General features: G+C 33.6%; 1 protein-coding gene across 1 annotated transcript in view; it reads right to left on the bottom strand.

Annotated features, from left to right (window-relative positions):
• Positions 1–15,550, bottom strand: part of LOC126886486 (perlucin-like) — an 81,986-nt gene that overhangs the window by 36,084 nt on the left and 30,352 nt on the right. The window contains exon 3 of the mRNA XM_050653445.1: positions 2,420–2,528. Within this exon, the coding sequence (XP_050509402.1) occupies positions 2,420–2,528 (109 nt within the window). The remainder of the gene's footprint in view (positions 1–2,419; positions 2,529–15,550) is intronic.

Here is a 15,550-nt window from a genome sequence, read left to right as displayed (position 1 = left end):
TGTCGATAAGATTGTTATAAACAAAGAACTTGAGGAATTATATAAAATCGATTTTTCGTAAAATAAAACATTTTTTTGTATTTCTTGGGTAATTCTAAGCAAAAAATGTTCTTACAAGTTTTTTCGTAGGAAGCATAGTTTTCGAGATAAACGCGGTGGAACTTTCAAAAAATCGAGAAATTGCAATTTTTGAACGCGAATAACGTTTGATTAAAAAATAAAATAGCAATTCTGCTGACAGCATTTTAGTCCAGAAAGCCACTGCGCATCCGCTAGGAAAAATATTCTAATTCGGATTTTTTGCACAATCTTACTCAAAAAGGACTCCTTTTAACAAATTTGCATGTTGCCAGGACCAAAAGGTGATCAAACATTTTTTAAACGTTTTTGTTTTGTTTTTTTCCTAAAATTCTTTTTTTGCATGGAAAAAAGTTTTTTTTTAGGTTTTTTGGATCATTCCAAACAGAAAAGGTCTTTAGTGACTTTTCTCTAAAAATGATAGTTTTTGACATATAAGCGATTAAAAATTGAAAAAATGCGAAATCGGCCATTTTTAACCCTCAAAAACTATGTGAAAAACTGAAAATTTGAATGTTGCCAAGATAGGTAGATATTCTTTAAACATCGATGGATGAAATCCCGAAGAGTTTTTTGCAATACAATATTCAAAACTCCTTTGTTTTTTAATTGCTAATCAAGCGTGCGCGACACTATTTTCCACCGACAGTATGGTGCAAATGAAAGGAATAAATTCGTTATTTCGTAAACCGGCGACTTTCAGGAAAAATCCCGAAACAGGTCGATTTTTATTTTTAAGTTATGATATTGTGACATATATGGTATACTAGTGACGTCATCCGTCTGGGCATGATGACGTAATCGATGATTTTTTAAATGAGAATAGGAGTCGTGTGGTAGCTCATTTGAAGGGTTATTTAATTCTCTATTCAGCAGTATAAACATTTACATAATTATTTATACATGGTGTCCAAAAAATTTTTATTAAATTAAATTATTTGACAAAAAAGAAGTAGACGGACACCCTATATAAATAATTATGTAAATGTTTATATTACTGAATCGAGAATTAAAGAACCTTTCAAATGAGCTAGCACACGACCCCTATTCCCATTTAAAAAAATCATCGATTACGTCATCACGTCCAGACGGATGACGTCACTAGTATACCATATATGCCACAATATCATAACTTAAAAATAAAAATCGACCTGTTTCGGGATTTTTCCCCAAAGTCGCCGGTTTACGAAATAACGAATTTATTCCTTTCATTTGCACCATACTGTCGGTGGAAAATAGTGTCGCGCACGCTTGATTAGCAATTCAAAAACAAAGGAGTTTTCAAAATTGTATTGCAAAAAACTCTTCGAGATTTCATCAATCGATGTTTAAAGAATATCTACCTATCTTTTGAGGGTTAAAAATGGGGTTTCAATTTTTAATCGCTTATATGTTAAAAACTATCAACTTTAGAGAAAAGTCACTAAAGACCTTTTCTGTTTGGAATGATTCAAAAAATCTAAAAAAACTTTTTTCCATGCAAAAAAATTATTTAAGGAAAAAACAAAAAAAAAACGTTTAAAAATTTTTGACCACCTTTTGGTCCTGGCAACATGCAAATTTGTTAAAAGGAGTCCTTTTTGAGTAAGATTGTGCAAAAAATCCGAATTAGAATATTTTTCCTAGCGGATGCGCAGTGGCTTTCTGGACTATTTGAAAGTTTACGTCAAATTATACCGGTTTTAATTATTTGTTTATAAAGCTATTTATTTATAAGCCAAAAATTGTTTATAAATTTAAAACATTGCTGGGGGCCCTTAAATAATCCAATTTTAGTTCTGTAAAGTGTATTAGATAGGTAGAGCACCTCTTTATATGTAAAAAAATTAGTCAACTTCTAAATGGTCTACTTTTTGTTCAGAAAGATTTTAAAAAATTTGAACTTTTTTAAAAACATTTAGATTGCAAATCTATTATGCAAAATTTATTAGGTCGATTTTAATGAAATTTGGTACACGATTTAAGTATGTTACAAAGAATTTCCTAAGCGAATTACAAAAGTATTGACTTAGCGAAAAAATTCTATATAACAAAAGTTGTTTAGAATTAGTCATTTTATCCAATTCCGCTCTTATTTTGAATGTATATTTTTCTCCTTCGAGAGAGGGTATTTCCCTCCATTTCTTTTAATGGAGGGGATGTAGAATTGTCAACTTTTTCTTATATAATAATAGACAATTTAAACTACCTATTCCCAAATTTTCATCCTTCCTTTATTTTTTTTGCAGTCAGATTTTACTTTGATCGGGCTAGTATTGGAGACCATCGACTAACAAAATATGTTTTAGGTTATTTAATTATATTAATGAAAGTTGTAAGGGCCAAACGAAAATATACTTACCAGCATCTCTTATGTAATTGAAAATCTGTTCATTTTCTTCGTTAGAGGTAATGGTAAGCAACTGCATATGAATTTGGTGGCAGAAGCTTACAGCTTCGTACCAAGGAACCTAAAGCAAAAAATAAGTATTAAACGTTTTCATTTTAATGAAAATTATCTTAAATTTACTTCGCACAAAAAAAATAAAAAAAAAGAAAGATAATAAATTTTTATATATTCACAGTTACGCCATCCAGTCAATAATAATAATAATAATAATTTATTCAACAATAATAGGTACAATATTTTTAAATATTTACATGTAAAGCGAATAAATTAACCCGAAGGTATCCGAGAGGTGTGGATACACCTGTTTCGGTAAATAGGATATAAAATAATAAATAATAACATACTAACGTAAATAACATAAATAACATAAATAACATAAATAGCAACATAATACAATATAATATAATACAATAAATAGATAGGAACGTTTTTTTAAATTATTGTAAATACACAGTTATGTTTTAGTAAATATGATAATACGTAGAATAAATAATCTAATGAAAACAATACAAAAATACTCAGTTTAACAATAAAGCACGAATAATTAATTTTTTTTAAAACAATTATGTATGGCTGAATTAGTTAGTAATATATTTGAAGAATGGTGTATATACGCATGTTTTATTAAATATGATAAAAATAATAAGCAAAATAAATCAGTTTAAAACAATATAAAATTTGAAATATAGGTATAGAAATTGGTAGTGACTCTAGAGTTTCATTTATTTTTTTTTTGATTTTTAATGTATGTAAATTTAAGCTACTATAATGATGTCACAAAAATTTCTTGTTTGTTCCATCAGAAATGATTTTAATTTCTTTTTAAATAGAAGAACATTCTTAGTACTTTTGATATCACTGGGGATATGATTATATATTTTTGGGGCTAGAAATAGAAAACTTCTTTGACAGAAGGACTTTGTCATTTTCGGAATCATATAGAGGTGTTTGCCTCTTGTATCATGCTCATGTGATGGTAAATTGTTGTCTGTTTTCATGGTGTGATATTTTAAAGACACACAAAGAAAGTATAACTGTTTCAAGTCAAATATATTACTATCCTTATATAATCTATCTGTAGAGTAGGTGTATGGTTTAGACATAATAATTTTCAGAAATCTTCTTTGTATGATTTCCAGTGGGAGAATGTGTGTTTTCAGGGCGCTTCCCCAAGCCAGTATACCATAACGGAGATGACTTTCTACTAGTCCGTAATATAGTGTGCGAAGGTATATATTAGGTATGTGTTTTTTAAGGTGTTTAAACTTATACAGGATAAACTGTAGCTTTTTAATGATATATTTAATGTGAAAATCCCATTTTAGATGTGTATCTATAAAAACTCCTAGATATTTAACATTTGTTACGGGTTTAATATAAAAATTTTGTTTATTATTTGATATTTGAAGGGGTGTGAAAAGATCAGTAGTCAAGTTAGAGTTAAATATTGGTAGATAAACAGTTTTCCTAAAATTGATTGTTAGTATTTTGTAGTCAAACCATTCTTTTATTAGTTGTAGATCACATTCTGCTTTTGTTTTTAATTCATACCAATTCTCAGCATCATAAATAATAGCAGTATCATCAGCAAACCCAATTATATGCCCTGTACTCTGTAATGAAAAACCATTATATATATAGATTAAACAGGACAGGACCTAATACTGTTCCCTGTGGCACTCCATATGTTATACCTCTTTGTCCGCTTATTACTTCGGAGACCCTTACTACCTGTTGTCTCTCAGAGAGGTAACTTCTAAATAATTGTAAACAGTTGTCTCTTATACCAATTTTCTCTAAGGTTTGTAAGAGGTTATTGTGACTAACAGTGTCAAAAGCTTTAGCCAAATCAAGAAATACGCATAAGCAAACTTTATTTTTGTTAAGTGCTTCATATGCTTTGGATGTTAAATTCAAAATGGCATCTTGGGTGGAAGTATTTTGCTTAAATCTTAAAAGTCAATGGGAGCAAGAATAGGATATTACCTCCGAATTCTATCCTATCCTACTGCATGGTGTATTCAACTTGAAATAACAGAGAAACGGTCGATTTTAGGTGTATAATGCTACTAATATCCTTTGTAGTGCCAGTGCCGGCGCTAGGGTATAAGGTGCCCGCCTGCAAAACTAGCACAGGCGCCCCCCTCCCCCACCCCACACACATACACACACAGATATTCATACAAATCCAGCCTCGGGAACATTATGTGTGTTCAAATGGAACAATGAGACCCACATGTCCGAAAATCAAACCGGTCACACTGCGTAACCTGACCCCCAAGCTGTACCACCACCCCTCCCCATCGAAGTACATAACGAATAGGGATTGCAATCCAGCAACATTTTCAATCCAGCTGGATTTTTGCAAGATTGGCCTTAATCCAGCTGGATCCAGCGAGGATCCAGCAAAATGTGGAATCAAAATAAAAACACGATTTTAATGTTTTTTTGTGTGTATTCTAAATTTCTAAACAATAAAAACATGAATTATTTAGTTTTTTGGAAGTGAGACCATAAAAAATCATATTTTATCTATCGTCAGATTCTTATGGCCCAGGATTATCACGATATTGAATATATGACCCGAAAAATCATAGAAGAGTACCGGAACTGGGGTTTAGAAGTGAATATCAAGAAAACGGAATATATGTGCGTTGGAGGTATACAGCAAGATCTAGCGTTGGAAAATGAAGTAACTATTAATCACTGTCAGGAATATAAATACTTGGGTCTTACAATTACACAAGATGGAACGTTGGACAAGAATATCCAAGAAAGGTGCACAAAAGGAAGGAAAGCTATCGCATTATTGAACAAAATCCTATGGGACTAGTGTTGCCCAAAATCAGTCTTGGTCTTGCAGTCTTGGTCTTGTTCTTGCGTTTTAGCAAGACCAAGACCAAGACCAAGACCGCCTAATTTGAGCAAGACCAAGACCAAGACACACCGTGCAAGATTTGAGCAAGAACAAGACTAAGCCTGCAAGACTCTTGCGTCTTGCAATTAGAATTGTTCGCGTTAGAACTGTTGCAATATTAGTTCGGGTATTTCTTAGGTAGGTACTCTATGAGAAGCAAAAAAATTTGTAAAATTGGACTTATGCGCCTTACGAACAATACCATAAACAAACATACATTCTTCGCTCTGAAATAAATTGTCCAGGTATTGAGAATAGCCGCCCTCCATTCATAAATTAATAGGTCTGGATCCCGCGTATGAAAAAAAGTTGATTAATAGAAAGCTGAAAATTTGTTAATGGCTTAAAGGTGTCTAGTCAGACAAACTTTGATATATGGGAACACTGGAACAGGGGAAGTTTTAATTGTGGAAGAGGTTAAAAATTTGAAACGGTCAGACCACGAAAACGGCACATGCATTTTGTCCGACAGAACAGACTTAAACTCTCCGAACAGAGATTAAACTCTCATGCAAAAATCAGACGGCTATTTATCACCAAATGGGCGTTTTAATGAGTGGAACATGTAGAATATGTCAAATGACAGGAATTATGACAGGTGGTAAATAGCAGTCTGATTTTTGCATGAGAGTTTAATCTCTGTTCGGAGAGTTTAAGTCTATTCTGTCGGACAAAATAAATGTGCCGTTTTCGTGGTCTGACCGTTCCAAATTTTTAACCTGTTCCACAATTACAACTGCCCCTGTTCCAGTGTTCCCATATATCAAAGTTTATCCGACTAGACACCATTAAGCTATTAACAAATTTTCAGCTTGCTATTAATCAATTTTTTTTCATACGCGGGATCCAGACCTAATTTTTAAAAATATGTCATATGCTGATAAAAAATATACCACCTAATAAGTATGTAGTTCATTTTTTTCCTTAATTAGTTTTCTAGGAATTAAACACGACTGCACGACAAATTATATTGATATATAGAATAATAAAACTATTATGTATATTTTTTCTGCTGAGTGTGATTACGATAAGGAGACAGACTATTAACAGATAATGCCGTGCCGTCTAAATATACGGTGTAACCAAATACCCAAATATTTAGTCTACGAGGCATTCAACAAAGAAATATTTACAGTGAAATACATGGAAAACAAAGGGACATTCTGTTTTTTCTGTAGGTAGTTAAATTAAACTGGTCATTTGTTTTATCAATCAACAACTGTTCTTTTGTTACTCTTTGGTTGTCATACACACTATTTCAAGAAGCGGGTCATTTTTGGTCTCTCGAATTTCCTAAACTTGTTCGATTTAAGTGGTTGATAATTTGATTTTTTATTTATTTGATTTTAATGTTTGATAATAATATAGCCTTATTCTGTATAAATATCGCTGTATTAATATTGTTTCTAGACATGTAAATTTGTCATTGTACACCGGGTGTATCAATAAAAGTATTCTTTTTTTCTCAAAGACGCATAACTCTGTGGAATATTCTAGCATTTATAAAATATTGAAATTAAAACCCAACTATAGCCTCAGGTTTTCTTAACATTTTGTTTTTTGATTCATTCGCTTATGTTGGATAATAAAAAGTTAGGTAATTTTTTAACTAGCCATGTTATTCATCAATACCAATACAGGGTGTTTTTAAATAAATATGGCAAACTTTAAGGGGTAATTCTGCACGAAAAATAATTTGACAGTTTGCATTATAACTGTATGTTCGCAAATGCATCGTTTCCGAAATAGGGGGTGTTAAAATTTTTCTTACAAACTGACGATTTATTTATTGCTCTAAAGCCGGTTCAGATATGCAAATGAAATTTGGTTGGTTTTAAGAGGTAGTTATTACGCACTTTTGACATACAATTAAGAATTTAATATTCACCATTGGCGCGCATACGGGTAACATGACCCGTTTGTTTAGAATTACCCCTTAAAATTTGCCATACTTATTTAAAAACATGGCTATTGATGGTATTGATGAAAAACATGGCTAGTTGTTAAAATACTCAACTTTACTGTTATCCAACATTAGCGAATGAAAAAACAAAATGAAAAAAAATATCAGACTGTAGTTGGGTTTTAATTTCAGTATTTTATAAATGCTAGAATATTCCACAGGACGATGCTAACTTTGAGAAAAAAACACAGTTTGATTGGAACACTCATTAGTACCGATAAGTTATCGGGTACCTATACAACGACAATTTAACTTCTAGCAACAATATTATTACAGCGATATTGTTAACGAATAAGGCTACATATATAATATTAAAAAATCACTTAAATCAGAAAACAGGTTTAGGAAATTCGAGATATCAAAAATGACCTATTTTTAAGCAGGTGCCTTAATTTCTTGGAGAAGTGTATAATTCTCGGTTTGTTATTCGGTACCAAAATGAGAACTGGCGTTAACATATGAAGGGCCAGGGGAAAGAACGACGAATGTCTATCTGCAAGCATTTTCGGTAAAATGAAAAACAAAGTTACATATTCATTGTTTTTACCCCTTGTCCAATCTTGTGACGTGATTTTAAGATAATTATCATATTTATTTCCCCTTGTCCATTCACAGGTTGCTCTTTCTAATCTAACAGATTTCACAACAACCTCAAAATAACAAAAATTGACATTCATCCTTTTTCCCTCTGACCCTTCATATTGTGCACATCTGTCACTGAATTGAATTCTTTTCAAATCACTCATTGTCAATGGCAAATACTCGAAAAAATACGTAAGTATACACTTTGGTTAGCTGGAATATAGACACGGATCGCTTAGATCGTAGGTTCAAACCCGACCCGGTGTCAGTTGTTTAGATATTTATTAATTTGGTTGGTCTTTACTATGGCTGTGATATTGAAGTTTAAAATTGACCTACTCTGTTATGTTGTTCTAAGATATGTAATAGGCTAATGGGCAACTGCGAGACTTGCAAGACTCTTGCTGCAAGACCAAGACCAAGTGTACTGTCGCAAGACCAAGACCAAGACTCTCTAAGTCTCGTCTTGGTCTTGCATTTGGGCAACACTATATGGGATCAAAGTATCTCCAAAGAAAATAAACGTAACATCTATAACAGCATTGTTAAGAGCAATATAACATACAGCAGCGAAGTTTGGCCACTTAAAGAAAAATCCGAAAATATGCTCAGAACAACTGAAATGGACTTCTGGAGAAGATCTGCTGGTATATCAAGAATACAAAAAATCAGAAATACAAGAATATTGGAGATAATGGATGTAAAGCATACAATAATAGACGATATAAAAACAAAGCAACTAAGATGGTTTGGCCACGTACAACGTATGGAAGAAGACAGATTACCCAAGCAAGTGCTACGATGGGCACCAATAGGACGGCGGAAAAGAGGAAGACCTAGGAAAAGCTGGATAGAAGGAATCCATAGGGAAATCAGAGAAAGAGGCTTGAACGAAGACATGTGCTACGATCGAGAGCAATGGCGATTGGGAATCGGAAGACGTCGTAGAAAGTTATGAACCGAATTTATATATATATATATATATATATATATATATATATATATATATATATATATATATATGTAAAATATTATACGGGAAATAAATATTCTACCTTCGTCTGTGCTGCCTTCTTGGGAACGTTTTCGCTGTCTACAGCTCATCAGCCAAGCTCTCAGAACAGACGAAGATGTAGAATATTTCCTCCGTATACCCGAGGCCGTAAGACAGCCATGAAGTCCTTATGGGACTAGCGCAATCTGAGTTAGTTAGAAGCAACCTACCTTGCTCGTTTCGGTACGAAACCGATCTGTGCCTCTACTTTGAGGCCACGAGATGTCACCTGGTATTTATTGAAAAATACCTACGGCGTCAAACAAGCAGGAAATAATCGCAACTTTCTACTTTTTAAAAAGTATGAAAATAATATGTAAAATATTATACGGGAAATAAATATTCTACCTTCGTCTGTGCTGCCATCTTGGGAACGTTTTCGCTGTCTACAGCTCATCAGCCAAGCTCTCAGAACAGACGAAGATGTAGAATATTTCCTCCGTATACCCGAGGCCGTAAGACAGCCATGCAGTCCTTATGGGACTAGCGCAATCTGAGTTAGTTAGAAGCAACCTACCTTGCTCGTTTCGGTACGAAACCGATCTGTGCCTCTACTTTGAGGCCACGAGATGTCACCTGGTATTTATTGAAAAATACCTACGGCGTCAAACAAGCAGGAAATAATCGCAACTTTCTACTTTTTAAAAAGTATGAAAATAATATGTAAAATATTATACGGGAAATAAATATTCTACCTTCGTCTGTGCTGCCATCTTGGGAACGTTTTCGCTGTCTACAGCTCATCAGCCAAGCTCTCAGAACAGACGAAGATGTAGAATATTTCCTCCGTATACCCGAGGCCGTAAGACAGCCATGCAGTCCTTATGGGACTAGCGCAATCTGAGTTAGTTAGAAGCAACCTACCTTGCTCGTTTCGGTACGAAACCGATCTGTGCCTCTACTTTGAGGCCACGAGATGTCACCTGGTATTTATTGAAAAATACCTACGGCGTCAAACAAGCAGGAAATAATCGCAATTTTCTACTTTTTAAAAAGTATGAAAATAATATGTAAAATATTATACGGGAAATAAATATTCTACCTTCGTCTGTGCTGCCATCTTGGGAACGTTTTCGCTGTCTACAGCTCATCAGCCAAGCTCTCAGAACAGACGAACCGATGTCAAAGAATATTTCCTCCGTATACCCGAGGCCGTAAGAGAGCCATGCAGTCCTTATGGGACTAGCGCAATCTGAGTTAGTTAGAAGCAACCTACCTTGCTCGTTTCGGTACGAAACCGATCTGTGCCTCTATCTAACCGATCTGTTTCCTGCTTGTTTGACGCCGTAGGTATTTTTCAATAAATACCAGGTGACATCTCGTGGCCTCAAAGTAGAGGCACAGATCGGTTTCGTACCGAAACGAGCAAGGTAGGTTGCTTCTAACTAACTCAGATTGCGCTAGTCCCATAAGGACTGCATGGCTGTCTTACGGCCTCGGGTATACGGAGGAAATATTCTACATCTTCGTCTGTTCTGAGAGCTTGGCTGATGAGCTGTAGACAGCGAAAACGTTCCCAAGATGGCAGCACAGACGAAGGTAGAATATTTATTTCCCGTATAATATTTTACATATTATTTTCATACTTTTCAAAAAGTAGAAAGTTGCGATTATTTCCTGCTTGTTTGACGCCGTAGGTATTTTTCAATAAATACCAGGTGACATCTCGTGGCCTCAAAGTAGAGGCACAGATCGGTTTCGTACCGAAACGAGCAAGGTAGGTTGCTTCTAACTAACTCAGATTGCGCTAGTCCCATAAGGACTGCATGGCTGTCTTACGGCGTCGGGTATACGGAGGAAATATTCTACATCTTCGTCTGTTCTGAGAGTATGGCTGATGAGCTGTAGACAGCGAAAACGTTCCCAAGATGGCAGAACAGACGAAGGTAGAATATTTATTTCCCGTATAATATTTTACATATTATTTTCATACTTTTTAAAAAGTAGAAAGTTGCGATTATTTCCTGCTTGTTTGACGCCGTAGGTATTTTTCAATAAATACCAGGTGACATCTCGTGGCCTCAAAGTAGAGGCACAGATCGGTTTCGTACCGAAACGAGCAAGGTAGGTTGCTTCTAACTAACTCATATATATATATATATATATATATATATATATATATATATATATATATATATATATATATATATATATATATATATATATATATATATATATATATATATATATATATATATATATATATATATATATATATATATATATATCTATCTATCGTCATATCGCCTAACCTACTTCGCACAGGTGGCTAACGGACCCGCATCCAAGCCATTTTTTCTCTCACACACACATACTTCGCACAGAACTGCAAATATAGCCGGTTGCAGAGAAAGGCCCTTTCTGTCTCTATGCTGGTCAGTTTTAAGGTCATCAAATAGTTATAGACCATGGACAAATGATCGCCTTTCACTCCTTCGGTCTCATAAACCGCCATGTCGTTTCCAAAATCATTTCGTAATCTTTTTGAGAACCAGTTTTTTGGTATAAAAGTTTTTTTATTTCTTGTTTCAATTCAATCTCAAGTTCTTGTTTCAAAGTAAAATGCGCGGACTCCGGATTAGTTGGACCATCTTCTTCTATTATGTTCTCTTGCACTGGTTCCACAATCACTTGTATATTTATACCACTCGACAAATTTTTCATCTCTTGTCGCATTGCACTCTTTTTAGGCATGGGGAAGTAACCAGGATTGTTTAGTCCTTGGTCAAACTTTTTAGATTTTGTAAGTACACTAATATACCCGTACTTTAGACAGGCGCCGTTCGGTGATTCTGTCGAATAATGCTTCCTACAGATCGGCACTAAGGCTAGAGTCCTAGCTATTTATTTTGTATAAGGCAAATTTCATGGTTGTGTCGGCTGTTATCAAAGAGGACTCTCTTCTGCAAAGAGCTTCTGCAGCCAGTTTCACTAGTTAAAGAGTGGCGATCAACTCATTGATTATTGACCACTCGCAAGCTAGCAGTGGTCAATAATCAATGATAAATTCAACACTTTATCGATGCAAACTTGTAGGCTGGAGAAAACTTTCCAGCATACTGAGCTACTACTAGCGCGATAGAATAGAAAGTTGTCGACTCACTGTTTTGAATAAAGAGGCTAATGGGGACATTAGGTAACTTATTTCGAATTTGACATGTTTGCGGATCCGCGCTGCTGGATCCAGCACGGTTTGCTGGATCCAGCATGTACAAAAAAGCGCTGGATCCAGCTGGATTGCTGGATGCTGGATCCAGCAATTGCAATCTCTAATAACGAATAAAGAGGCTTTGTACTGAACGTTACCTTGGATGACCTGGGTAATGGAACATCCTCTGTATTACTTTTTGTGGTTAAACCACCTGATTTTAGGGGTAGCTAGAAGAGCTTTTCTCCCTATTAATGACTTGATTATGGCCTTGTGTCCTAAAAATATGTGTTCCGGGCAGCGAGGCACCGACTAAGTCGGTGTCCCGCTATCCGCAAATGTCCCCGGTAAATAAAGTTCGGTTACAGTTTTATTGGACCCATCATCTGACAAAACAACTTCACTTTAACTTTTTTAAGAAATTGGCTAAGAGAACTAAGATTGTTTTTTGTGTCATTTCTTCTTTTTCGACTTTTAAATTAATAATAATGTTGAGTTCTTAACAGATATAATTTTATGTTAATTGAACGGTAGATTCTTTAACTGCAGAGTACCACTGACAAACTATTCTGTATTATAATCACATGAAATACATAATAAAAGGGCTCTAAACTAAATTTTATGTAATATGTTTATTTTAAATACCGGGTGTCCTCTTATATTTTCCCCCATTTTAACTGCTTATATCTTCTAAACGGTTCAAGATAGAAATATGTAGTTTTCGTTGAAATGTTTTATTTTAGTAAAAGTTTTGTCAGAATGGATTGAGTTTTTTATGTCGCTTTCAATTACGAAAAAATATGGCGGATTTTTGCAAAAAATTTTGTTAACTTTTTATATTGGAACACTCAGTATATTTTTTTGTAAATTTAAAGAACGGTCATTCACCTATCCAGTGATATAAAGTTTTTTAAAATCCGTTGTCAAATGACTGAGTAATTAATTTTTAAAATGAGAGGTGCAACGTGAATATCACATAACTAACATAATATCACATAACATAACTAAACAAATTGATATTATATTATGTTATGTGAGTTCCACATTGCATCTCTCATTTTAAAAATTAAATGCTTAGTCATTCACAACCGATTTTAAAAAACGTTATATCGCTGGATACGTAAATGACTGTTCTTTCAATTTACAAAAGAATATACTGGGTGTTTCAATAAAAAAAGTCAACAACGTTTTTTTTCAAAAATCCGCCATTTTTTATTTAAAAGCGATATAAAAAATTCAATCCATTCAAACAAAACTTTTACTAAAGCGCGTGATACACACGCAATCTTTAAGTACGCGGGTTTAAAGATCGCGGACTTACTCGGTTCGCCGTCGGTGATACACGGAAGTACGCGGTTTTAAAGATCGCGGTCGCCGACACGGCAGACTAATAATCCATATTGTTGGGATTTTCAGTACCAACGTTTCATAAAAATGAACCTTTAGGTACATTTTCATGTTATATACATTTACATATCATGTTATCAAAATAAATCAATACTTTTTGAGTTATTAAAGATCAAATATTTGTCTGTTTAAGAGCACATGCGTGAAATTACGGATGATAAAAAGAACATATTAATTAATTGTATGTTACTAAAATATTATTTTTATATTATTTCGATATTATAAATTTAGCAAAAGTGTATTCGAATATGTCAAATGTACCCATTATTGGACACCCCCAGTTTCTGGACATATTCAGTTTATATTGATAGAAAAAATTCAAATTAATATAGAAATAATATAAAAATAATATTTTATTAACATACAATGAATTAATATGTTCTATTTATCATCCGTAACTTCACGCATATGCTTTTAAATAGACAAATCTTTGATCTTTAATAACTCAAAAAGTATTGATTTATTTTAATAACGTGATATAACAAATTTTACTTAAAATTTGTCCCTCTATCGATTTATGGGGTTATTTTTAATAAAATTGTTTTCACCCGCGGCAAGGGGTGGTATTCACCAAGAGGGTAAAAGTGCAAGTTGGCACCAAATCAGTTTTATTTCTTGAGGTATGCTCTAACTAGTCACCAATTTTCATGCAAATCGATGGAGGTTTAACAAAATAGGAGGTGAAAACCTTTAATGATTGCACTAACTTTCCCCTTTCATCCCTTATTGCTACTTCCTGTATCCACTGAGGTGTCAGCCTGAAAGGGGTCATAATTGTCAATATACAATGGACACCTTTCACAGGAAAAACTCCATATTACTTATGACGATGATTTTTCGTCTCTAGCTCTCCGTCTATATCGTAGCCTGCTGTGAGAAGTGTGTTTAGCAAAAAATTTAGAAACTGTCCTCATGGTTAAATTTTTTATTTTCTGTATACCTAATTTTGCTGAATGATGTTTTTTAGTAGAGTTTGATTATTTTTTGATCAGGTTTTGTTAAATAGAAGAATAATTTGTACATTCCCAAAATGTACATTCATGGTTGGTTCTGAATAGTGGCTAATTGTTTGAGCTCCCGATAAATTTAAAAATAAAGTGGTAACCGCAGCAAATTAATTATTTAAACACAATTGAACAGAAACTAAAAACGATTGAGGAATCAGTGGCGGAGTTGAAGCGAATATATGAATTGAAAATTGAAAACTTTGAAAACAAAATGCTGAAATTGGAAGATAAATTTACCAACGCCGATTTAGTAGAAAGCAAAATGGAAATGAAAATGGACCAGATAGACCAATCCATGCGAGCAACTAGCCTGAGAATATTTGGTATGAAAGAGAAACCTCAAGAAAATACGTCCCAAGAAATTATAAATATACTCAGCAAAAAAATGTCTATTACCCTGTCAGATAACGACATTGTGTCGTGCTATAGAATTGGTAAGATGCAACAGAATAAAGTTAGAGGCATTTTCTTAAAATTAAACTATTTTATCTACTATTAAAAAACTTATTTATGGAAAAAAAAGTTATTGAAAGGCACTGGTATAGTTATACGTGAAGATTTAACCCCCTTAAGAGTCAAGATGCTGAACCACGCTATAGAAAAATTTGGTTTAACAAATGTTTGGTCTGATGATGGTAAACTTCATATTACTAAGGACGGTAAAGTGATGATTGCAAGAAATAAAGACGAATTTGAAAAATTAGTTAATTAGTTATCTCTGCATATTGTTCAGGTATTTATTTTGATTCAATTAGGTTGTGGTAATTTATTTTTTTTATTTCTTTTTATATTTTTATATATATTTTTTTGTTCTTATCTACTTATTTCTACAAAACATGAACCAGAATGAAGTGTTCTATCTGTTCAATATTAACTGCTTTTGTGTTGATTTTATTTTATATACTTTTCTCTCACGTACTACATAATTGCAGTAACCAGTTTAGCACTTGTAAGATAATTTTTCTTTTATTCTCTTTTTGTTATTTCGGGAGTTCAGACGTAGAA

This window comes from Diabrotica virgifera, chromosome 6, assembly GCF_917563875.1.
Source record: "Diabrotica virgifera virgifera chromosome 6, PGI_DIABVI_V3a".
Classification (NCBI taxonomy): Eukaryota; Metazoa; Arthropoda; class Insecta; order Coleoptera; family Chrysomelidae; genus Diabrotica; species Diabrotica virgifera.
Note: the sequence above shows the minus strand (reverse complement) of the source record. Positions and strands in the feature narration are given on the sequence as shown.